The sequence below is a fragment of the Magnolia sinica genome, chromosome 2 (genome assembly GCF_029962835.1).
Source record: "Magnolia sinica isolate HGM2019 chromosome 2, MsV1, whole genome shotgun sequence".
In the NCBI taxonomy this organism is placed as follows: domain Eukaryota; kingdom Viridiplantae; phylum Streptophyta; class Magnoliopsida; order Magnoliales; family Magnoliaceae; genus Magnolia; species Magnolia sinica.
Genome location: NC_080574.1, coordinates 41,545,277 through 41,571,479, shown reverse-complemented (window position 1 = coordinate 41,571,479; position 26,203 = coordinate 41,545,277). Strand labels below are relative to the sequence as shown.

General features: G+C 41.4%; 1 protein-coding gene and 1 pseudogene across 1 annotated transcript in view; one reads left to right on the top strand and one right to left on the bottom strand.

Annotated features, from left to right (window-relative positions):
- Positions 1-25,851, bottom strand: part of LOC131237028 (glutamate receptor 2.9-like) — a 42,023-nt gene extending 16,172 nt beyond the window's left edge. The window contains exons 1-2 of the mRNA XM_058234643.1: positions 25,570-25,851; positions 14,158-15,479 (exon numbers count right to left, since the gene is read on the bottom strand). Of these exons, the coding sequence (XP_058090626.1) occupies positions 14,158-15,479; positions 25,570-25,780 (1,533 nt within the window). The 5' untranslated portion in view covers positions 25,781-25,851. The remainder of the gene's footprint in view (positions 1-14,157; positions 15,480-25,569) is intronic.
- Positions 22,777-24,664, top strand: LOC131237029 (uncharacterized protein At3g28850-like; annotated as a pseudogene).
- Positions 25,852-26,203: the final 352 nt, after the last annotated feature.

Sequence of the window (26,203 nt, the reverse complement as noted above, 5' to 3'; positions counted from 1 at the left end):
AAGCAGTTAATAAAGTTATTAAGCATCATCTCAAGACAAAGTTGGAGAAAGCAAAAGTCAATTGGGCCAAGGAGCTCCCATTCGTCCTATGGGTCTACAGGACCACTGCTCAGTCGTCTGTTGGGGAGACTCCATTTTCGCTATCCTACGGCTCGGAGGAAATGGTGCCGGTCGAAATTGTCCTTCCTACAGCTTAGGTTAGAAATTATCAAGAAAATCATAACACCAAGCAAATCGCAGCTAACCTAGATCTACTTGAAGAAGCCAGAGACGTCTCCAGACTTCGGGTCGCCACTCAACATCAATAGGTGGCACGATTTTACAATTCTAAGGTCAAGATCAGGTGATTTCGTCCAGGAGACTTAGTCCTTCGCCGAGTTTACCAGAACACCGCTGAGCCGGGGGTAGGGGCACTCGAGCCTAACTGGGAAGGGCCTTACCGTGTGGTCCGATCGACTAAATCAGGCTCCTATCACTTAGAAGATCTTGAGGGCCGTCAACTCCCCTACCCTTAGAACGCCGAGCACCTAAATGTCTACTATCCTTGATGTAATGGCCTTTAAGGCCTCTAATAAGTGTATGCCTCCAAGCAGTCAGCCTTTAAGGATCTCAACCAACGCCTCTGGGCGGCAAGCCTTTAAGGCTCTCAATAAAACTTACATCTCTTCCCATCTACACGAACGGACTATCTATTAAGAAAAAGTCACCTCTCATAAGCAGGGGCAGACTTAACGAACTGATCCCTTAGAGAAGGGGTTAGAACATTATCCCATGGAAATTCGACAGGGTATCCCTATGGATGACCTGACTCCCTAATAAAGGAGCCAGATCGTCGGATAAATTAAGGGTTGTTCACTAATCATGGGACGAGCCGATCCCCTAAGGATTCGGACTTAACAATGGCAATACTACAAAGATTTAAAGTTCTATAAGGCAGCATTGAAATGAGCTAACCCGTCAAGGAGCCGGCTCAACAATGCCCTGAAGTAAACTGACCTGTCAATAAACCAATTCGGCAATTAACGATCAACAATCAACATTCAAAAACCGACCATAGATTAACACATAAAGAAATCATCATCCATGCGTCCTCTCTAGAGGGTCAAAAAATAATTTCTGCCAAACCATTTAGCGAAAAGACAAGTTTAGGAAAACCATAAAAAGAGAAATATTGAAAGCTACTCGGTCGGAGGAGGAGGAGGAGCTTAGGAGCCAGGAGCCTGATCCGGGGGAGCATCTACGGAGGGCTTCTCTCCCACATCTTTAGGCAGTAGAGGTTCAAGATTGAGGTCCGGGTATAAATCCTGGACCGGCTCAACACAAGCATCGAAGCCGTAGTAGTAAAACTTGGTGGCTTTGGCTGCCCTCTCCTTCGAAGCCTTGAAGGCGTCCACCACAGCAGCCACCGCTACGACCAAGGAGGCCTCATCCTCAACTCGCTGAACCTCCTTCGCTTGAGAGATGGCTCGACTCCGTTCTTCTGCTGCCTCGGCTTTAGTCTACTCCAAGACTTCTCCCAATCGGGCATTCTCCTTGGCCAGAGAATCCGCGTGGGCCCTGGCCCGTGTTAACTCAGCCGCCACCGCACCGCATCGGGCTTCGAGATCACCCATGGTCCCTTATAGCTGGAGTTCTCGGGCTCTCCCATCCCCAAGTTGCCGACGCAGTTTAGCCTGCTTCAATTGGAGGAAGGCAGCCTCATCCTGCAAGATCCCCACCTCGCCTCTGAGGGCCTCCATCTCGGCATCCTTCTTAGCAGCCTCCCTCATTCTCTCCCAAGTCAGAAGAAGCCTCAGGACGGAATAAAAAATAAAAATAAATAAATAAAAAGAGAGAGAATGAGCATCCAAATGTGGTAAAAACTGAAGGCAAGAAATGATAACGAAGGTACTCGGTAGAAAACAGAAGCCATATCATTGACGAAAGACTCATCCGATTTATCGAGAAGGCTAGCTTTCTCCTCCTCCGGGGCATGTTTCGTCACCCAGTGAACCAGGCAAGACATATGGTAGCCCGGCTGGAACCTCCCTCCGCTCATCCCCACCTAGGCCGATCTTATGGCTTCCCTAGCCTTAGTCCTGCTCCCTGCAGAGGCCTGAGCCTCAGCCCTGAGGTCATTCCTGACTTCGGGAAGGGAGAGCATGACGTCAGCCATCCAAACGGCCTCTTCTCACTTGGATGAAGAGGGGACGATAATGCAGGGCTCAGGGGCTATAGGAGGAGCCTCGATAGTATGGGGGTAGCGGCAGGAGGAGGGAGTGGAGCTAGAGCATTATTAACAACGGCCTTGACTGCAATAAGCGCTGTAACTAGAGCTGCATCAACAAAAATTGAAGCTGCAGCTGGAGCTGCAACAACAGAAACTGGGGCCAAGGGTCCCTCACCGTGAGGAGCCGCCTGCCTCCTCCGAACGATTATCTTCATTCAAGGTTTGGCCCTCAACATTTCGTCAACGGTTGGGGCGGCTTTCCTCCTTCGGGACCCGACTGCCTTGGCCATGCCTGTATGAAAAATAATGAATCATTAGCAAGCCAGGAAGTTCAGTCATTACGAGGGAAGAGACGTATGAGAAACTTACTGAAGCAGGTAGGGAGAGGCTTGGACTTGTAAAGCCCAGACTAGTGAAGATTGACGGCTATGATCAGGTCTGATCAGGAGGGAAGTTCTCCCAATCGCGCCCTAGCCTTGGTGACTTGATTTTTCTGGTCCGAGGTGAGGAGAGGCGAACCTCTTGAAAAATCTACAGGAATAAAAGGAAAACCTTAGTCCGTCTACAACAGAATGAAGAAGAATATAAAAAAATATATGTGAAGGGTCCGACCTAGTGTAGTGAATCGGGTGGGAACCCGAATTACCAAGTTTCCAAGCTCCACCACCGGTGCTTCCCATTCGCCCGAAGCCCAAAAACATTTATTCTTCCAGTCCTTATTAGAGGACGAACGATTCATCACTAGCCCTGACTCTTTGCTGCCTCGGGTCACGAAGTAGTACCACGGCTCGTGGCTATTGTGCTTGACCAAGTACAGGCTAATTAACTCCTCTAGTGTTAGCTCGGGGTTCCCAACTTGACGCCAGATGATAAAAGAAGAGATGAGAACCCTCTAAGCGTTGGGGGTAAATTCACAGGGAGCTAGTCCCAGGTAAGCAGTTAGGGCATGGACGAAAGGTTGCATGGGAAGTCGGAGCCCACATTGCAATGCATAGAGAAAAATGGAGACTTCCCCTTCAGTTGGCGAGCCAGCGGTGTCAAGGGGCTCTAGCGCCCTTATCTGAACGAAGTTTGAGATCTTAAACTCCGAGCGGATTCACCCCATCTATGACTCCGTTAGCACAGAGCCTTCATGGACAGCCTTCGAGGCCTGTCCACTCGCGGGCATCTCGCCGGCCTTTGAAGATAAGCCTTGGGGGGCTCGGGCGGCCTTCTTCTTGCCTGCCCGGTGAGTCCGAGCCCCCGCCTCCTTGTTTCTTCGGGACGGAGGGTATAGAGGCACAACTTCTAAAGGGCCTTCAGATGCCCCTCTCCTGTCATCCAAGCTTCCCTACTTGGAATCATCATAGTCCCCTCAGACCATCTCCAAATCAAACGAGATCTTGTAACGAAGGAAAATGGAAGAGCGCTAGAGAGGGAGACTCACCAGTCGATCACCAGGAATCGCTTTCACCATCAAACCCCTGGTCGGTCAAAATCGCCTTGCCGGAAGATTCGAATCGGTCAGAATCGCCTTCGCCGGAAACTGCCTCCTCAGGGAACACAAATTCAAAATGTGAAAGTAAAAAGCGTTTCCAAAAATGCTGAGAATTATATAGCCCAAGAAGAATCTCTGCATTAATGGAGAAACATAATGGCCACCGTCGAACCGTTGATAGCCGACTCCAGGGACATACGTGGCTGTAGGTCACTGGTTCAACCCTTGCCAGGCCACATGCCTTTGTTATTGGATTACAAGCTCGGAATAGTGGAAGCGGCGCTCGAGCAGGGGAAGCGTCATTCGAACGTCCCCCACGGCATACGTGGCAGCCACCCATAGGCTCAACCGTTATACGAAATCTTAACCATCACCACGTGCCTGATGGAGATTAACCCACAAACGAAAAATGCTGAGGACGCGTCCCTTTAACGTAGGAGTCATAATTGCAACCGCACGCGTGGAAGACGAAACGGAGGAAGCAGTTGATCTTCCGTATATGATTACTCTCCGAGTCCATGTCCAAACTCAAAGAGTAGGGGGCTTCTGTTATGAGAAGATCTGAGCCCCTTTTATTCTAAGGGTCGACACAACATTAATCAGATCGGATACATAAAAGTAAGACAAGACTGATCTTAAGGAGGATGTTCGGCTCGACTTTTGCGGAACTTCAGCTCTGAGCTTATCAGCTCAGAGTATCCCAAGACTAAGATGGTATAAAGGTCATACCAGAATCTACTTGTGAGATCTCAAACTGTCTCGCTATTGTCTGATTAGAAACGGATGACTTAACCATCTGCCTCGGAACTCTGAGGGGAGGCCTCTAGAATGCCCGACAGGAAAGAAAAGCCAAGCCCATTGTAAGTCCATGCCGGAGCTCGGCTCGGACTTGAGACGCGACCTTCTTTTAACAAACAAACGGTTAAGGCCCTCGTGTACGGTAGTTGAGGCCCCTACAGCCAGAGGCTCTGAGCTGAGTCCGGGGCTGAATATGGACGCATCATGCATGCGCTAAACTAGGAAACTACCTTAAGCAGACATGACTGACTGTTTCGCCCATAGATACGCACGATATGTTACACGATCTTTGGATTACGGGCCGTATCTCCACGATCATAGTATCCCGCTGATTGAGCGAATCGTGCTGAGATTAACGGACCCAGACCGCCCGATAGTCAAGTATAAATACGATGAGACTCCATTGCTACAGGTACGCAACATCTGACATTCTCCCTCGATTCTTCAACATAGACCCAGATTCTCTTGACCTGACTTAGGCATTGGAGGGTCCCCCAGCCTAGCCTGGGTCTCCTTTACTCACTATTTGTGTAGGACCAGGGTTCCTTGGAGGTTCCTCGTACCGAGTGGAGGGTGATCCAGATTTTATCATCAACAACATATATATTTACGCTTTGCAAACTATATATATATATATATATATATATATATATATATTTGATACAACATAGACACATTCGGGTAGGGCTCTAATAGACGAAAAAGCAGGGCCCACCTTTTTATCTTCTTCTTCTTCTTTTTTTTTTTAATAGTAGGGCCTACCTATTATTACGTTTCACGAACTTAATACTCAAGCTTGTTCGGTCAACTTAGAGATGTGGACATGTATTTACTTAAGTTGATATTTAATAATTCAACTAATTATATTTAGAAAAATAAAATGTTTAAAATTCAACTCAGAGATGTGGACAAGTATTTACTTAAGTCGATATTTAATAATTCAATTAATTATATTTAGAGAAATAAAATGTTTAAAATATCAATAATGTATAAGAGCCCAAATATGGGATAAAAAGATTTGTGTAGCTGACCCTAGTTAGTTAGGATAAGGATTCCATGATGACGATGATGATAATACTTGAAATATATATATTCTTTCTACAACTATATATATATATATATATATATATATATATATATATATATATATATATATATATATATATATAAGTATAAATGAGATTGGGAGGCATTCTAAGGGGTTCTAAGGATTTCTAAAAGGGTTCTAGAGTTTCTAAAAGGGTAGAGCAAGGGAGAGATTTGAGGATTACTCAAGTCTGGTAAGTTCTTTCTCATTGTAATTTCTGCTTTCATAATGAAGATTTATCACTTTATACGGTGGTTTTTTTCCCAAAGTATTTTCGATGTTAAATCTTTGTGTTCTCTTGTGTTTGCTTGGTGCTCTTGGATTGCTATCCTGGATCCATATCTATGTGATTCCACAGCATAATCCCCAACACTCCTCTCTCAAAGAAGTCGTGGGATTAAAAACTTGCTCATTGCCTTAGTCAACTTGATGCGAGCTTAAGAACTCAATTGATACACAGTTCTTGGGCAAAAAAAAAAAAAGAGTTTTAGAGCTGTGTTCCATTTTATTTGCTTGTGTTCATTTTCTTAACACATGTTATTTGTAAGAGGGCATACCCAAATCCACCCCAAAAAAAGGGCATACCTAAGTCCACCAACAACATATTTAAAATCCTTATGTACTAAGTGCAAGTTATTAACCTTATGCAAACAATATAATCAATTTGATTAACATAAAATAACATGAAAAAATCTTCAAAAATGAGAACAGTTTCTGTACAATAGTGTGGGGCTAATTTCTGCACAAGATGATCCCTTATGGTCAGTCTAATGTATTGGAGGGGTTGGATGTCACATGAATATGATAGAATGGAATTTATTCTTTAGGTAGGTTGTAACCTATTATTGATATTAACCGTTTATTCATTCACACAACTACAACTACATCCATAATGTGAATTACAACTATAACTACGTCTCATGCTATAGTGATTTTTGAGCTATGGGGGCTCTCAGGCCCCTTATCATCTGTACCTGCTGACGAGACTACTATCATCCAGTCTATTCCTCCCCCCCCTAAAAAAAAGCTGTGTGCAGCTCCACTTTGAGGCTGCTGGATCTCTTCTCTTTCTTGGGTAGCTGAGTTGTGGTTGCTTCGTGTTGAGGGTCAAATATTGCATATTAGACCCCAATTATTACCTTATTTTACGTACGTGATAATGCTTAACGTCCTATTTTAATCGTGTTTTTGTTGCAAGGTAAATTCAAAGAGCTTGGACTGAAAAGGGTATTAAAAGCCTGGATTTTACACTTAGAAATCACCAAGGCAAGGGATGGACCCCAGGGGACCAAAATCAAAGAATTTACATGCCCGAGATCCGAGAAAATCAAGCCACTCACGTTAAATGGGCCTGAAAATCATCTAGAAAGCAAGATCACAGGATTCCCACCATCCGTTCGGCTCGAAACTTTATATCTATCCTGAGGACCATAAATTAACCATACACGTCGAATTTCAGCCCTTGGATCTTTGTGTAAATGGGCCCCACCTATTTTTTGAACAAAACATCTAAACATGGCCCTTTTCGCGTAAAATGCCCAGCGGATGCACCCGAGTCAATTGGATTTTGATAGTGGGCCCCATTCATCATTTTATTGGATGATCTGACCTGTTCAATCGACTCATGAGGTGAAGATGACCCCAGCCATGCTTTCCTTTTGTTCTCATGCACATGTACACACATGGATCGTCAGAAAATACAGGATGGACGGCGAATTGATTTTATATAGTGGACCACACTAAAACTCAATTAAAACCACTCCTTCTTGACTAGTTTTTCGCTAGGACTTCAATGAACAGGATGGATTCCACCGAAAATATCATTGCAGGTCCCACTAGGAGCTCAGCACAGCCCTCATGTGTAAGCAAAGTCGGTTTGTTCGACTCTAAACCGACCTTGCTCCCTGTTGCTATAAAAGGAGACATGAGAGAGAGCTTTGGCATGATATCTTGGATGTGGGCAGCCGTGGAGGCAATTCAAGGACGTGAAGAGAGAGGGTGGATAGCCAGCAACTGGGAATTTTTTTTTGTTCTTTCTCCTTGTTTTTCTTTTTCCTTCCTTTATCGTTTTCTAAGAGATTTTTAGCTAATTATGCCTATGATTGGCTAAACCTCTTAAGCTAGGGCTAAGAGGTGAAGCTTGTAGCTTGATGGGTGAGTTTTTATGGCTTTGATTCATGCGATGAGCTCTCTCTGATACTAGTTTGATTATAAGATATACTTTCAGTTTTTAATAGTTTATTGTGACTCAAATTACAGTAGATCTGCAATAACTTTGAGTATGTTCTTTTCATTATGATATTTTGAATCTAGGAGGCCCTGTTGTTCACCATCGTCTCCTGGGCACGGTTGGATGATAGAATTCTTCCTAACATTCGTAACTCGTTAACTCTCTTAGATTGGTTGTGGATTGGTTAAATTTTATTATTTGCTTTGTCTCATGGGCATGGTTTTGTGATGGAATCAATTCTAATTCTCATACCTATTTGCTATTGAAAACTAGATCAAAGGAAGTTCAGATTTGGTTTTTAATGAATTATCTTCCAATTGGATGAAGATGGGACTCTGATTTCAGTTGTGTTCTTGAATCAAGCAAAGATCTCACTGATCTCTAGAAGTGGATCCTTGGCACCCTAGTTTCCCACCTTTAAATTCTACAAGTTTTAGTTTAATATTTCACCATTATTCCCTTAAAATTTCCTGATTTAGATTACTTCTTCGCCTAGTTCTATTTCGAGTTACTTTCAGATAACGTACAAGGTTCAGTCTATGTGGATTCGACCTTGGTCTTACCGAGATTATTACTACATCATAACCCTATACTTAGGGTGGTGAACAAGTTTTTGGCGCCGTTGCCGGGGATTGACGGTTACATTTTTCTGAGATTAACTAGTTTTAGAATTAGGTTAACATTAAGATTTTTTTTCTAGTTTCAATTCTAGGTTTAGGTTTTTCTGTTTGATTTTTATAAACTAACCTAACTTTCCTGTTTTGTAGGATCTTGACATAAACTTTCTAAATTGGTAATCTCTTTCTAATTTTTCTATTTTTCTATTTTTAGGATTAGGGTTTTATTTTCTATTTTTAGAAACTCCCCTTTTTTAGAAATTAGTTTACTTACCTAACTTGTTTTAGAAACTTTTTAATTCTAGGTTTAGAACCTTCCTGATTAATTTTTAGAAACTAGGTTAGTTATTTCGTTTTCTTTTCTTCTTTTTTTTTTTTTTTTTTTTTTAAGTCATAGAAACTAACTCATCTTCTTCTTCTTCTTCTTTTTTTTTCTTTTTTTTTTTTTTTTTTTTTTTTTTATAGAAACTTTCTTATTTTAGAACTTTTCTTTTTAGAAACTAACTTAGCTTTCTATTTCTAGGTTTAAAAACTTTCCTTTTTCTAGTTTACTCATCTTTTCTATTTTTATTTTTAGAAACTTTCTAATTTTAGAATTTCTGTTTTAGAAATTAACTTGTTTTGTTTTGTTCTGCAGGATCTAACATTGAAACCTCCAATCTACTAACTTCTTTCTAACTTCTTCTCTATCTAGATCTCTTATTGCTATAGGATTTTTCTTTTATTTTCTTTTAGGATTAGATTTAGAGTTTAAGGTTTCACCATGGATGAGCGGGTACGTCACTATGTTGAGATGGATAAGTGATAATGGGGAGGGATGCATAATGATTATGATGTAATTCAACCTATATCTCAAGATTTTTCTAAAACCATCATCGAGAACCAACTGGAATATTATACTCTATCGGTTAATAAGTCCTTACACGATCATAATTATGGGAATGAGGACTATTATCAACCATCATATTCTCTCACATATAATCAGTATGACTATAACCAGTGAAAACATCAAAATTGGGAAGATGAACCAACAACATTTTATAATGATTATTATCTTGGATACCCTACCTTTAAGATCCAATCAGAAACGATCCAAGAGGATTCATTTCAGCGTAACATGGACTATCTTGCGGAAATTAGAAAAACGTTGGAAGCATTTAATTCACGCCTTGATAAGATAGAGGAAGCTCATTCATCCCAACCACAACCCAATCCAGAAATAAAATGTGAGGAAAGTGATCCTAGCTAACTCATTTTTAAAGAACTTTGGAATTTGGAATGAAGAGTTGGATTCCGTTAATGAGCATATGGTTCAATTTTTCGAAGAGTCAATCTCAATGACGGTTCAAAAGAATGATCAAGAGATGTGGGTGTCTTTCAAATATAATGATGATGACACACTTCACTCACATAACACTCTAGGTTTCAATGATGAGGGAGAGGTCAGTTTATTCAAACATCAACCCAATTTAGAAAGAGAATGTAAGGAATGTGATCCCATCCCAAGTGTGCATTACACGGAATTAGACGATGATGAGTATTGGGATGACGATTATGAATGTGTAACCCAAATTCCCTTGGAATCAATCTCAAGTATGGTCCAGGTCAATGATCAAGGGAATAGGAAGTGGTTGATCATAATGATTTACTCCACCCATTTAACATGACTAATTTAAATGTAGAGAATGAACCCCTTTTAACCGACCCCTCTAACTCTTGTGAGACATATTTGGACCACTCCCCTGAATTGAATGATGATATGATTCAGGAGGGGGACGAGTTGCTTGATACAACTCTAGAATTTGAAACCACACAATTGAGATCATCATCTGAGCTGTACACATTTGATGATTCAATGCCTCAACTAAATAGTTTCAATGAACAAAGTTTTCACGTCAATGCTTCCCTTGTTGATTTTTAATCTGTTTGTGCAGGGTAAGAGCAAGAGAGCATGCGTCCATCTACTTTTAGAGACGATGGAATCCTTGGGCAGATCATCACAAACTTTAATATGGAAAATGAGTCTCTCAACTGAATTTTTCAACTCTTTAGATGATTGCTTAGCACACTTAAAACGATCTCATGATAAGAGACATAGTGAATGCCTTGCAAGACAATATCTCGGTAGTTGTCACGGACCGAGAAGCCCCTTCTTCACCAGATCTTGAATGTTTATCATTAAAAAAGGAGCTGAAAATTGAACAGAAGTCTGAAACTTCGGATTGTGTTGAGACTACATCATCTGCTGAGAATTTTTTTGAATTATATTTACTTGTAGTTTCTGATTCACCATGGGATACTAACTCTGAAACTTTTTCAGTCACAGGTGAATCATATATACTTTGGATACCTCAAGCGATTCAGCGACAATTTCATGCTGAGGTCCATAAATTTCTCTGGAAATTCATGCTCCAAGGCATCCAAGCCTATTGTAAAAAGGGTTTTTGGATGATCTTGTTGAAAATCCTACTGAGAAATTTATCAAGATATTAGCCGGAAGAGGAACTTTGTGGCATGACTAAGTAACTTTTTCCCTACTTTCATAGGACTAGGGTAGTTTACTTTATATCATTCTAGGTTAGTCGGCTTTATGCCGTTAGGATAGTTTGCTTGCCAGTTGTTTTAGGATAGTTTGCTGAGATCTCTTTGGAAGAAGCCGCTTAATTCCATTATCAGGTATTATCTTTCCATCACTTCTCCTTTACATTCGTTGTCTCATGTGCAAAAATTGTGAAATTTTTTTAAATTTTTATGAAAATTCTTGTGAATTCGAAGTGATGTTGACGGCCATCTTTTGATTTAAAATTATAAGATACGTAATGTTGCTAATTTATGACTCTTGGATTCAGCCATCTGTTAGATTTCATAGTTAAGTCGAATTGTTAATCCATGATTAGAAGTTTTAAATATTGATTGATTCATGATTTCACATGTCACACCTATCTTATACATTAAGGCTTCAGTTCGATATTGAATTGTTAACCTGATAGTTATTAGACATGGAAGGAGCTAACCCGAGGAATTTGTCCATCATATTAAAAAAAAAAGGTGTCCTTAGAAAGGGTTGGGCGAATGATCTTCACCATAGGTTTACTCCCTATAGGTGATGGTTCGATTTCCCTCCTTAACTCTACCCGATAAATGTGGTTGTGGGCGAATGGTGTTCACCATAGGTCTGCTCCCTATAGGTGAGGGTTCGATTTTCCAAGGTTAACACGGCGTGAAAGCTGTCAATTAAAAAGAAATTGAACTGTAAGACAAGTTTTGGTTTAGGTTCGGTTATCCGGAGTGTTCCTTTTGGATATCAATGTTATCATGAAAATTGACGATTAGAACTTTAATAGTGATAAATCAAGGTTGCACTGTACACCCATGGAACTCAATGTTTAGAATTCTTCTGATAGATATATTAATGCTTTAAACTTGACTATAAAGTTTACTATGCGCTTGAGTCTATGAGAAAATAATGCCCAACATTCATGAATCCTAGAATTCTATTGACCGGATTTTTTTTCACATATCACTCGGTTTTATAGAAATTGTCCCGTAATTTGTAAATTATTTTTCGCATACTGTGCTCAAGATTAGTAAAATGCTGGTTGGGGATTGTGTTGAGGGTCAAATATTGCATATTAGACCCCAGTTATTACCTGATTTTACGTACATGATAATGCTTAACGTCCTATTTTAATCGTGTTTTGTTGTAAGGAGAATTCAAAGAGCTTGGACTGAAAAGGGTATTAAAAGCCTGGATTTAATGCTCAGAAATTACCAAGGTAAGGGACGGACCTTAGAGGACCGAAATCGAAGAATTTACATGCCAGAGATCTGAAAAAATCAAGCCACTTACATTAAACAAGCCTGAAAATGCAAGATCACAGGGTTCCCACCATCCATTCATCTCGAAACTTAGGATGGACGGCAAATTGATTTTATATAGTCTAGAAAACGTAGGATGGATGGTGAATTGATTTTATACAGTGGACTGCACTAAAACTCGACCAAAACCACTCCTTCCCGACTGATTTTTCGCTAGGAATTTAATGGATGGGGTGGATTCCACTGAAAATATCATTGTAAGTCCCACTGAGAGCTCAGCGCAACCCTCGTGTGTAAGCAAAGTCGGTTCGTCCAACTCCAAACCGACCTTGCTCCCTGTTGCTATAAAAGGAGATGTGAGAGAGAGAGCTTTGGAATGATATCTTGGACGTGGGCAGCCGTGGAGGCAATTCAAGGATGTAAAGAGAGAGGTGGACGGCTAGTAGCTGGGAGTTTTTTTTTGTTCTTTCTCCTTGCTTTTCTTTTTCCTTCCTTTATTGTTTTCTAAGAGATTTTTAGCCTAATTATGCCTATGATTGGCTAAACCTCTTAGCTATGACTAAGAGGTGAAGCTTGTAGCGTGATGGGTGAGTTTCTATGATTTTGATTCATGCAATGAGCTCTCTTTGATACTAGTTTGATTATAAGATATATTTTTAGTTTTTAATGGTTTATTGTGACTCAAATTATAGTAGATCTGCAATAGCTTTGAGTATGTTCTTTTCATTATGAGATTGTGAATATACGAGGCCCTGTTGTTTACCATCGTCTCCTGAGCATGGTTGGATGATGGAATCGTTCCTAACGTTTGTAACTCTCTTAAATTGGTGGTGGATTGGTTAAATTTTGTTGTTTGCTTTGTCTCATAGGCATGGTTTTATGATGGAATCAATTCTAATTCTCATACCTATCTGCTATTGAAAACTGAATCAAAGGAAGTTTAGATTTGGTTTTTAATGAATTATCTTCCAATTGGATGAAGATGGGACTCTGAATCCAGTTGTGTTCTTAAATCAAGCATAGATCTCCTTGATCTCTACAAGTGGATCCTTGGCACCCTAGTTTCCCACCTTTGAATTTTACAAGTTTTAGTCTAATATTTCACCAATATTCATTTAAAATTTTCTAATTTAGATTATATCTTCACATAGTTCTAGTTCGAGTTACTTTCAAATTACGTACAAGGTTCAGTCCCCGTGGATTCGACCTCAGTCTTACCGAGATTATTACTACATCACAACCCTATACGTGGGGTGGTGAACACTTCGCTCGGTGAAGACCTGCCTTCCTTGAGTGTTTCGGCTCGCCTTGATCAGCCCCTCCTGCTTCTCTAGGAGCGTCTTCTTTCTCTCGTTTTCTGTTTAGCCTTGTATAGGTCTCATATGATAGGATGGGTCCAATTCCTTTTTGTTAGGCCCAGCCATGATGGTTGTATATCCCATGTTCATTTATTAATTGGTAGTGGACTGATTCCACTTTTCCTTTATAAAAAATAAAAATAAAAATAAAAAAAATAATAATAATAAAAAAGAGCCGTGGGGGCTCTCTGGTTGTGCTCCCTTTCGATTGAGTCTTTGTTGGTTGGCTGGTCGTGTAGTTTTCTTTGTAGCGGTGTCTATTGGTATACGATGGGTGGGTCCCGTTTTGTTTGTTAGGCCTGTCCGAAGTTTGCAGTTGTACATCCGGTTTTATTTATATTTATTATTATTATTATTATTATTATTTTAATCAATAATATTTGAGGCCATGTTAAAATAAATAAATAAATAAATAAATAAATAACTTCTTTTTTTTTTTTCCTTATAGTAATACCTCCCATTTCCAAAGAGGATGAAGTGAAGGCTTACGATTAAAAGCATACGCCAGCTGTCGGTTAGTCAATGAAAGGCTTACGATTAAAAAAATAAAGAAATAACTAACCTTGAGATGAATCTTCTCAACCATAGAGTCATAGGTGCCCCTGTAAGGTTCGAACTTGTAAGGTAAATCATACGGCAAGTTGCTCACAACATTCCGGAAAACATCGATGGAGAAGCCCTCAAAATATGATTCATTCGAAGTTGCATTGAATCTCGTCTTTACAAACTCGCTAAATGAACTTTTCTCAGGAACTCCGATCCGCAGAGGCTTTGCGGTTGTTGGGGTGGCCCATCCTCTAGGGCGCACATAAGAGCCCCCCGGCCAAAACACATGGCCCAAAATGGGCATAAATGTGCTGTTGTTCAGTTCTACTCCATCCATGCCAAAAAAACCAGATTGTTGTGACCAAAATCCAAGTTCTCTGTAACTTCTTCCCACCACATTAACAATCTCAAGAGCAGCCGCTTGCACCAATCTACCCTTTAAGAAGCGGATATGGCCACTTAATCTAGCTGAATTACTCCATACAATACGTCGTAGCAACTGTTTACCCTCTGAGAAAACCCTAAGATCAGTCAACACGGTAGAACTGTTTGACCATTGACTTTTTGACCAAGCTCCTTCTCCAAGCCCTTCCATGGCTTGAGCCACAACCCATGCAGCATCATATGCTCGGGCTCCAAAACTACTGGGTTCTGAGTTATCTTCTATGGGATATTTCTTACGAAAACGTTGCCGGAATCGGATGCAAAAATCCTTAAACTGCCAACTGGTCCGCGGGAAGTAGCTCCTGACACCGACAACACCTTGCATGGAAGAAATAATGGACAGGTTGGCGGTGTTCAAGAGATTTGTAATGCTGTCTGTGGTGATCCACACATAATCTCTTCCCATCATTCCCATGTTCTTGGCCTGTGAGAACAATTGAACAGCGAAGGTGAATGATGAGTGGACAATAAATACCCTAGATTGCATGCTTTTCAAGGTGTCCAACTCTTCTTGAATTGCAATGATTAAGTCCTGTTGGGAGGCAAAGAAGGGGAAGACTGATCGACGGTCGATATTGGAGTTCACTTCTTGGAGGGCATCCGCAAGATCGGCGATGTCTCCGGCTGCGGCGTAGTTGTAGTCTTCGTAGATGACCACCACCCTCTGCCACTCCCATGAACCAACGATAGCGGCCACAGCTTGCATTTGGGACCGGTGACTGGGGGCCATTTGAACTAGGAATGGTTGGTGAGGGGACGAAGGTGGGGCATCGTCAGCTAAGGAAAGAATTGGCACGTGGGATCTGTCACCAAGCTGGGCCACGAACATTGTCTCCTCCCAGGTGTGGAGACCAAGGATTGCTTGCACGTGCTGATCGTTGATGAGGCACATTGCTGCATTTAGAGTTCCATGCATTAGCTACGTCCTTTAATATACGATAAAAAGAAATGATCGAATGGGTTAGGTACCTCAACCGTTAATATTTGCGCATGGTCTTTACAGAATTTAGAATTTTAATTTTTAAGATTTTCAGGATTTCAAAAAGCCTTATATTAATGTACTAGTTACTGACAATGCTAAAATAATTACTAAGCTACCATTCTCCTAAATTACCGGTAAGGAAATCACAATGTCTCAACTTAGGGTAGGTTCAAAGAATATAGTAGTCACAAAGAAAAGAAATAAAAAGTAGATGCAATATGGGAATGATGTAACAATTAATGTAGATTGATGATCTAATATATTGCTATCCGCTCAAATCACCACTAAGAAGATCGCAATGTCTCAACATAGGGTGAGCTCAAGGAGGTGTATCTACCGGTAAAAAACAAACTAATGCAGTTTGCAAATGATCAAAGAAACAAAAAGGTCCAAACAGGACTCGACTTACAATACACTGGATCCTAATGCATTGTAAGGTATAGAGCATACCATAGGGAATTGCCTAAACCATAAGTAGGAGATGTGAGGTAAGATGGATGACCAGATTGTCGCCAATGCACATGGAGATGTAGGAGAAGGAAAGGAGAGCTAGGATACTCCTCCAAGGAGAAGACGATCGTAAATCTCGGATGAAAACTCTATTCTGTCAATCTTAAATGGTAGAGATGGCTTAGATACTAGTATAGGCTGAATTTGGTATGGTATGATTTACTTGGGGGCCCCTTTACTCAGAGGGAGAATTAAATCTTCAGATTTTCAAGTCTTACTAAACAAGGTCAGCAATAGAGTTGCGGGCTGGGCGGCCAGACACATTTCTCAGGCTGGTCGAGCGACGCTGATCCGCCATGTCTTAGCAAATTATCCGATCCATATAATAGCAGCTTTGCACATTCCTACCCAGGTAATTCAAAAACTAGAAAGTCAGTTTGCTAATTTCTTTTGAGGCTGGGCCGAAGGAAAGAAGAAGTTTCATTAGATTGCGTGGAAAAAAGCTTCCAAACCAAAAGAAGAGGGGGGTCTAGGAATTCGAAATCTTAGGGAGGTCTTAAATGTCCTTCGCTTAAAGCTTTCTTCGAATTTCAAACATGGAAATACGTAGGGGCCTTGGGCTAATCTGATGCATCTTAAACACGCCAGAGATTTGCAGGAGATCCAAGCTACGTCAGCCCAACAAAACGCCTCTCCAATCTGGAAGAAAATCAGGGCATTCCTCCCTATTATCCAAGAATATTCCCACTGGACAGTGGGACGAGGAGAAGCAAATGTCTAGAGAGACAACTGGTGTGATTTGGGTCCGTTGGAGCAGTACGTAGAAGGACAGATCCCAAATGAATTGCGTGATCTGCAGGTGAAGGACCTTCTGGGCAGGGCAGGCCCGTTGCCTCCATCCAGGATATTTCAATTCCTGCCACAGCATATCATAGATGAAATCTTCTCAAGGGGTTTTGCTACGTCCGACGAACTGGCTGTTTGTGTTTGGTACCAAGATCCGTCAGGCGATTTCGCTCTAAAATCTGCGTGGAATTCTCAGAGTTTCCTCCAATTCTGTTAAGTGGGGAAACTGGATTTGGCATAACCATTTGCCCCCAAAAATATCTGTGTTCATGTGGAGGCTGCTTCAAAATGCCATCCCGGTTGATAGCAGAGTCCAATCAAAGGGTATTGCGCTGGCTTCCATTTGCCATTGCTGTCATCAGGGTAGTTCTTCTCTACCCAACAGGTAGACACTCAACCACCTTTTCCTAGAGGGCCAACAAGCGGTCCAAATCTGGGCGCATTTTGAAAGGCTTTGTGGCGTATCTGCCTCCTCCACAATTTCGGTGCTTGCTAGAATCCTTCAATGGAGAAGTGCTGACGCGCTAGGTTCCACTCCTCAACATATCAGATTCACCCTCCCTCTGCTTATTCTCTGGGAATTATGGAGAGCTAGGAATGAAGCAACCTTCGGAGAAAAGGTGATGAACGCCCGGCATTCCATTAGTCGGATCAATTGGTGGGCCTCGCAAACTCTCCATAACTTTCAGCTGCTATCTCAGCCATCTGTTCGGAACAGAGCACCTCCAGTATCTCCTTCTCCCAGGCTTCTTAGATCAGCTTCCTCGGTGATCAAATGGATGCATCCAACCCTGGGTTGGGTAAAATTAAATGTCAATGGGTTCGCGAGGGGAAACCCTGGTAACTTTGGCGGTGGTGGTATTTGTAGGAAGGATGATGGATCTTTTCTTTTCACTTTCTTTGCGGGTTATGGTTTTGGATCGAATAACCTCGCGGAATTGCGTGCTATTTATGACGGTATGGTGATATATTTAGAAAAAGGTATGAACAGGGTAATTGTCGAGATGGATTCAAAGTTGGCTAAAGGCATTCTGCAAGGTGAAACGACGTGCCCGTGGAAATGGAAGCCTTGGGTAGACAGGATAATCTCTTTGAAAAAATCCAGAATCTTTTCCTTTAATCACATTTTTTGTGAAGGTAATGATCCGGCTAAGGGCTTGGCAAAAGAAGGGAGTGGGTCTCAGGCGTTAATCATTCATGAGCATTTTGGTTCCATACCCAAGGAGATTAGGGGCCTAATTTTTCTCGATAAGGTTGGGCTTGGAACGATTCGTACCGCCATTTAGCTCTCCCCGTCCCTTCTTTTCTCTTTTCTGTTGTTCAGTAGTGTTGTTGCATAGGTCAGCCCGTCTTTTTATTTCAGGGTTGTCCTTATAGCTTTAGGTTGTAAATCTATTCTCCTTTGATGATATATAATACGAAGTTATTTTTTGAAAAAAAAAAGTATAGGCTGAATTAGAAAGTTTAGATGGATAGGATGTACTTTTACTTCACTCTTACTCTCAAACTTCTTCCTACACTCATTATTACTCTAGTTAGATGTTATATCTCATTAGTTTGCTTTTGATAGATGTTGTGCTTAGTATTGCTAGTTTGTGGAAATGAGAGGACTAATCCTCTAATTATAGAGGTTGTCCTGATAATTTGGTAATTTTTAATAATTTGGAGGATAAACATATTATTTGGCATGATGTGAATGGTTGGAGGATACTTGGTAGTATGGATTTGCTTTGATAGGTGGTAAAACAAGTAATTTTACCCCTCAAGGAGATGAGATTGTTGTTTTAACCTGGGGCGGTAATCAAGCCTCCTGTATACAGTTTTTGCATTTTTTGTCACAGGGACTTGGGGGGGGGGGGGGGGGGGGGGGTTTATTGTATTGGCTTGTTTACACGGGCTAGCTAGTAGCCTTATTGCCACCTGTACCTATTGTGATTCCATGGCAGGCTACTGTCCATTGTAAATAGCATGGGGGATAATATGAGTCGCCCAAGCAAGGGTTTACACTCCAAGTTTACCTACGAATCATATCGGCCTAATGGGGCCCATGAGCCTTATTGTAAATGAAGAGTTTGGTTGGTTAGGCTGGTTTCCTAAAGGTTCAAAGCTCAAAATTTATTTCCTTTTGGATGGGTGCACAGTTTGCTGGGGTAAAGAGTTTTTTTTTTCAAAAGGAGGGGTCATGCCCCTATATCATTGAATATGAAGATGAACAGACCAGTGATGCAGGACATGAAATTTAAGTATGAGATGAAAGAATTCAGGCTTAGATCATACCAATTCAGAAACAGTTACACAAATTCCACATCCCACATGACAATCCAAATCATTCAATTAAAAAGGGGAATCTATGCGGGTCCAGGCCGATACAGGCTAGGACTGGACCAATACAAATTATAAACCAAATAATGTCAAAGGGAAATAGAAATCAACTGCACATGCATAAAAATCAGTCCTTAATCCAAGGGATTCCCCAATTTCAATTCAAGGAACCCTAGGGTGAAAAAAAAGAGGTAAATAAATTAGGGCTAATGCAAACTAAGGCTAGGGTTTAGGAAATATGAATAAAAAGAGAAAAATCAGAGGAAAACCTGACTCGGAGAAAACTCTTGCATGCAGATGATGACCCGGGGTTGACGCACATGCGCGGGTGGGCTAACCGCACGTGTGATGGAAGCCCGCCTCCCCAAAGTAACACCTGGGCCTTGGTCGGTTAGGGGAGACCTCCAATCCCTCCAAGTTTAAAGGCGATCCGACGTAAGGTCGAGGCGTAGTGCCCCGCCGAAGTTTCAGCCTTTATATAGGTCTAGATTTTAGAAACTGGCTGTAGGGGGATGAATAACTGCAAAATCTGAAAAATTTAAAGCAATAATAATGATAGAAGATAAGATATATAGATAGAAGAGGGTAGGGGTGGATGGGAATAGATGTGGCTTCGTACCACGGTAGTTATAGAAAATTTGTAATGTTCATTACTAGTAGTGATCTTCTATCTGATTTTTTGATGCTATGAATGAATGTGATGCACAAAAGACTCTACAAGCTCTGACAGCCTATGAGATAGTGACATAGGAATAAGATCAATAAGTTTCTTAGGTTTATAACCAATAACGACTTTATAAGGACTGAGACTTGTAGACTTATCGACAGAATTATTAAATGCAAACTCGACTGTAGGTATTATGGTGTCCCATGTTCTAGTGTGCTTTATATCCCTCATATGGGGAGACTCATCTGGTAGATCATCAGGAAAGACATCACGAAACTCATTTACTACCGGAATGACCACAGTGGGTAACTCTATACTAGCCTTTGTGGCATTCTTTCTCTAGCCACAAGGACGTACATGTAATGCCACTCAAAATAGTAGTCTTGATGTCCCTCTTGGGGTGGTGCACTGGTGCATGCCCATGACTGATTACTTGGCCACCTCCATTCATTGGTCTATCCTCCTGGCCACCTGCCTGAGGTTGGATATCTACCCCAATGCTGTGATTTGTCCCAGCGGAGGCCTTTAGTTAGGTAATGCGCACATCAAATTGATCAAAGCATTGGTCTATATATTTTTCATAGCGCTTACCCAAATACTCGATCTGTTAGGACAACTTGTTCAATGACTCTAGCAGTTGCTCCATGTTTAGTGTAGGGTGCAAGCCAAAATCATGACCCGTACATGTGGGCATACACTAGCTAACTCAACCTAAGGACTTTCTATGACGACTATATGCAACTAAGTAAGGCTAAATGATCCTTTGTGACTCTATATGAGGGAACTATGCAGAGTTACTAAAATCCAGCAATATAGCTATCAACTAAAGGGATAACAGAAATTCCAACAGCTTGTATCAGGATTTATGGACCTCTAAAAAACTATATATGATGAGACTGGATGCATGATGACATAATAAACTAAACGCTAAATATGTAATAAATCCCCTTATAAGAACCCTAGGCTCTGATACCAAATTTGATGCAGGACATTAAATTTAAGTATGAGATGCAAGAATTTAGGCTTAGATCATACCAATTCAGAAACAGTTGCACAAATTCCACATCCTACATGACAATCTAAATCATTCAATTAAAAAGGAGAATCTATGCGGGTCCAGGCCGACACAGGCTAGGACTAGACCAATAAAAATTATAAATCAAACGATATCAAAAGAAAATAGAAATCAACCACACATGCATAAAAATCAGTCGCTAATCTAATGGATTCCCCAATTTCAATTCAAGGAACTCTAGGGTGAAAAAAATAAGCAAATAAATTAGATCTAATGCAAACTAAGGCTAGGGTTTAGGAAATATGAATGAAAAGAGAAAAATCAGAGGAAAACCTAACTCGGAGAAAGCTCCTACATGCAGATGGTGACCCGGGGCTGATGCACGTGCGCGGGTGGGTTGGCCGCACGTGTGATGGAAGCCTGCCTCCCTAAAGTTACACCTAGGCCTTGGTCGGCCAGGGGAGACCTCCAATCCTTCCAAGTTTAACGATAATCCGACGTAAGGTCGAGGCATAGTGCCCCGCCGAAGTTTCAGTCATCGTACAGGTATAGATTTTGGAAACTGGCTGTAGAGAAATTAAAAGCAATAATGATGATAGAAGATGAGATATATGGATAGAAGAGGGTAGGGGCGGATGAGGATAAATGTGGCTTCGTACTACGGTAGTTAGACCTCCGAAGAATGGAGGGCTTCGCACCTACTTTTGAATTCTTCTACAACTCATGAAGAGAGCAGAAAAATAAAATATGAATTTTTATTAAACTTGAATGAATGAAAAGAACTACAAGGGGTGCTTATTTATAGAGAAAACCCTATATCCCAAAAACTCGTACCATGTGCGCAACTTATTACTTGGCGATGAAGTAAACTAAAATAAAAACCAAGCAAAGAAATCTAAAGCGTTCATGATGTTCTAAATAATAACAATAAACAAAACCTAAAATATGAAATCAATTCGACGAGTAGACTACAATCATGAGATCCCATGATGGGCTGTTCTTGACTATCGGGCCCGCCCTTTTGAACCAAAACTTCATCTTCTATGTAGGCGGCCCTCCCTGGACGTCGTTATCGAGCTATATCGATGGTGGGGCCCTCCTTCTGCATACGTACGTGCGTATGGGGTGTGCGTGTGCATGTGCGCATGATGTCCCCATCAACCAGACTCTCAGGTGGGCTCCACAAAAAATGTCAGGCCTCACCTATCATAATGCCTAAAAAGGGAACTCAAAAAGGAAAATAAAGCTATAGACACCCTGAAGAAAAGAATCAACCAGCCTCTCCAAACTGCAAAACCAAGACTACCCAAGCGAAACTTCTCCTGAGACAACCTGAAAACCAGCACTACTGTACTGCACCGCAAACAACCACATATCAACAAGCCACTAGCCAAAGAAATCTGCGACACACTGCAAGCACCAGGCACAACCAGCTGGGGTAAAGTGCTTACACCTAGATGAAGATTACCCACCACGCATTGTGTTGCATGCTGCAACCTTATATAATTTATCAGCGCAAATCTGTTTGTCCGTTTAGTCCTGAAATGTCCCTACCAGACAAATCAACTCCTCTGTACACAAAAGGAGATGCAGTCCAATCATGCAGGTGAATTTTCATCCTCCAACTTCCCATACGTACGGTACATGGTACACGGGGCGTACTGCACGATGGCTTACATCATTTGCCTGGGCCAACCTTTAATGTCTATCCACTTAAGGAAGCACGGTATACACCCAAAAATAAAAAGTAAATCATAAGTGCTTATCAATGGATTTGAAGTTACAACTTAGGCCGCATTGCATGACACATGGTTCCTCAAACCTCATTTTCTAAATGAACCCATGCCCATCTGAATTGATCCAGCAATGGATCGGCCACAGAATGAAAACATTGCGCCTTCTATCTTAGAGCAGACTTGCTCATTTAGGATTTCGTCTATTGTGGAAAATTTTCATTTGTTGCCTCCTATAAGAGGGGGCCATGTCTCAGCCCCATCGTGGTTGATCATCCTCTGAAATACTGAAGACTGACTATTTTGTATGAAATGAATTCTAGATCTATGAATTCATCAAGATGGTAAGGATATCAGAATTACAAACATAAAGAAAGAAGAAGAAAAGAAAAAGAAAACAACCGTTTTCAGATTCAAAACCTCCCCAAACAGACGTTTTGAAATCTACAACAACAAGAGAAGAAAAAGAAAGGATCAAGAATTCAAGGTGGAGAGAAGTTGAATTTGAAGAAATCTCAGTCGGATTCAGATGGGCTGTGTTTCATCTAAGCTGGCAAGAACTGATCTCAAGCAAGAAATTCTCTTCAGCAAAGGCGACTTCCAATCACATCGTCTCCCTCACTTCGAGCACCAACGGCGCTCTTCAGCTCGATGCCACCGGACCCAACAAAGAACCCAAGAAATCACCCCCTTATCTCACCCAGAAGAAGGTTCCAGAACAAGAACCAGAGATCATCAATACCTGGGAGCTGATGCAGGACCTCGAAGACGAAATCCCAAAAATGCCCATCTCCCCACCAGCGAAGACGGTGCTTAAAAGCCATGTTTTTATGCATACTGTTTCAGAGTTCGATGGAAGAAAGCAGACCCGATCCCCAAAAAGGCAGAAGAAATTTGAGGGGAAGGAGAATGTTAGGAGACAAGAGTGCGGGCCTGGCAGCGGTGGGCGGTTGGATTTTAATGAAAAACAGGTGTTGAGGCCTTTTAGTTCTTTGGAGAATTCAAAACCGGCTGCGCCAAGATCAGAATTTTGGTTGAAGAATGCTCCAGCCGATATTAAAATCCAGAGGAGCGATTCGGGGTTCTCGATGTCGAGGCGGAACTTTAGCCCATTGTTCGATCCGGATCTTCTTGAGTCTATGGAAAGAGAGCTGTCGGAGGAGGGAGAACAGATCAAGAAGATGTTGTCTCCAATACCCAAGAGCCGAAAGTCAAGAGAATCAGAGACGATGCTTGAATCGTTCCAGAAGAGGTGTCCGCCGGGTGGCGAGAATGCAGTTGTACTTTACACGACGACATTGAGGGGGATCAGGAAGACGTTCGAGGACTGCAATGCTGCCCGGTCAGTGATTGAATCCTACGGTGTCCGGACAATTGAGCGGGACGTCTCAATGGTTTCGGGGCTTCGGGAGGAGCTGAGGGTGTTGATGGGACAGGAGGTTAGAGTTCCTATGGCCTTTGTCAAAGGGAGGCTTATTGGGGGTGCAGATGAGGTCATGAAGCTGGAAGAAGAGGGAAAATTGGGGATTTTGCTCGAGAGTACCCCGCGGGCCACAGCATCGTGCGATGGGTGTGGAGGGATGCGGTTCGTCATGTGCATGGATTGCAGTGGGAGCTGCAAGGTCTGGATGAGGATAAGAAGAAGATGGTGAAATGTGGGGAATGCAACGAGAACGGTTTGATCCGGTGCCCCATCTGTTGCTGACCAATCGAAGATGTCGATGGCCCAGCTTGAAAAATCAGGCCAAGTTGTCCGGAGGGCTGCCCATGTGCACTGGATGTGGACATAGACCAGTTTTGTTTTACCATCAGCTTCTTTTATGTATGGTCCACCCTATGAGTGGACTGGCCTGGTTTTTGGACAGGGCCATCCACATTGTGTAGCCCACCTGATGAATGGTTTGGATTTCATACGTGTGAGCCGTGGCTCTCAGCATATTTGTGTGATTTATCTGATGAATTTTGTTTATGACTCTCTTGTTTTGTTGGTTTTCTGTGGCTTTTGCTAACTGTATCCATGTGAGCTTATTTGTATGATTGAATTGGGTTTTGAAAAAAAAGAAAGAGAGGTATTGATGAAGAGATGAAGGTGGTTTGTTTGCTTTTAAAAAAAAAAAAAGAAAAAAAAGAAAAAGAAGAAGGATATCAGAATTGTTGTATGATCCAAAACATTTTATGGGAAGTGGAGGATGATTATTTCATCTGTATGGTTGCATTGTTTATAATTTTATTTTTTTGTTAGAAGATGGAAATTTCTTATACCCATTCCTAGTAATACATATAAGTACATAAAGAGATGCTTGCATACAATTACCTGAGCGATGTAGAGAAGATTGGCTGCTCCTCGTGTGAGTGCCATGTTGACCCTTCGTGATAAATGGTTATTTCCAACTGGATTTTTCAAAAATCAAATTATTGGATGATACTGGATCCTAGCCAAGCATCTTTGAATGGTGAGAAATAATGGGTGCATGACTCTTGGTGAGCACTGTGTGTACCGAAGTTGTGCCTATTTACATATAATACTTGTGTAGTCACTTGATTTTATTTTATTATTATTATTATTATTTTTAAAGAAGACTATATATATATATATATGTGAAAAGGAGATACAGTCATTCGGGCAGGTCCCAACAAAAAGGTAGCGGACCACGCCTATCGTGTACAACAGATCAAAAAAGCCTAAACAATGCGAAGGCTGCCCGGGCCTGTTCTGTCAAGGAAGATCAGGCCACCAATCTTGGCGGGGAGTGCATTCGAGTAAACTGATAACCCGTTTTACATTAAAAATTTTTCCTTTCGATTGTTTGGGTTTTTTCGAGTTTTTTAGAGTAAAAATTCAGTCGAGTTTCCCATTTTATATTAAAAAAATATATAAAAATAAAATCTACAATCAAGCTAAAGAAAAATTAATAATAATACAGATAATAGTAATAATAATAATCCATGAATCTAGAAAACATGGGTACCAATCGAGGCTGCCTGAACCGGATCGCCTCTAGAATTTCTCAAGTGTGCTGTTGCTTTAAAACCCGTGGAGCGGCGGAAATCTCTGAAGGCCATCTCGATGGCAATCTTCTCTTCTTTTCCGGCTCGAGTCGTGGAGTCTATGATGGCACCAATGCTGCCTGCCGACCCTGTTTTCTGCTTATTGTTGTTGCCTTGGGCGGCCATTAGCATTGTTTGGTGTAACAAAATGATGTAGAAGAGAAACGCAAGACGTCTGTAGTGCAATGAAGAGGTAACAGACATTTTTGTTGAGAGAGAGAGAGAGAGAGAGAGAGTGCATAAAATAGACAATTTAGTTCTGGAGGGGCTTTGACTTTCAATGTTCATATAGGCATGTTGAAAATCTCCCATGTAATAATAATAATAATAATAATAATAATAATAATAATCCACTATGTAAAAATAGAAGGCCGTAGGTATTTACAGGGCCCTATAGGAAATTCACTGTAAGCATGATCATCACTGTGGGACTTAAAAATAAAATAAAATCAAACGGTGCACATCTTTCTCCCAACTGTTTTCTTTGATGGCCACCCTAATCACTAGTCAGATTATTATTATTATTTTTTCATTGGACTTAACATGGGATGTCAC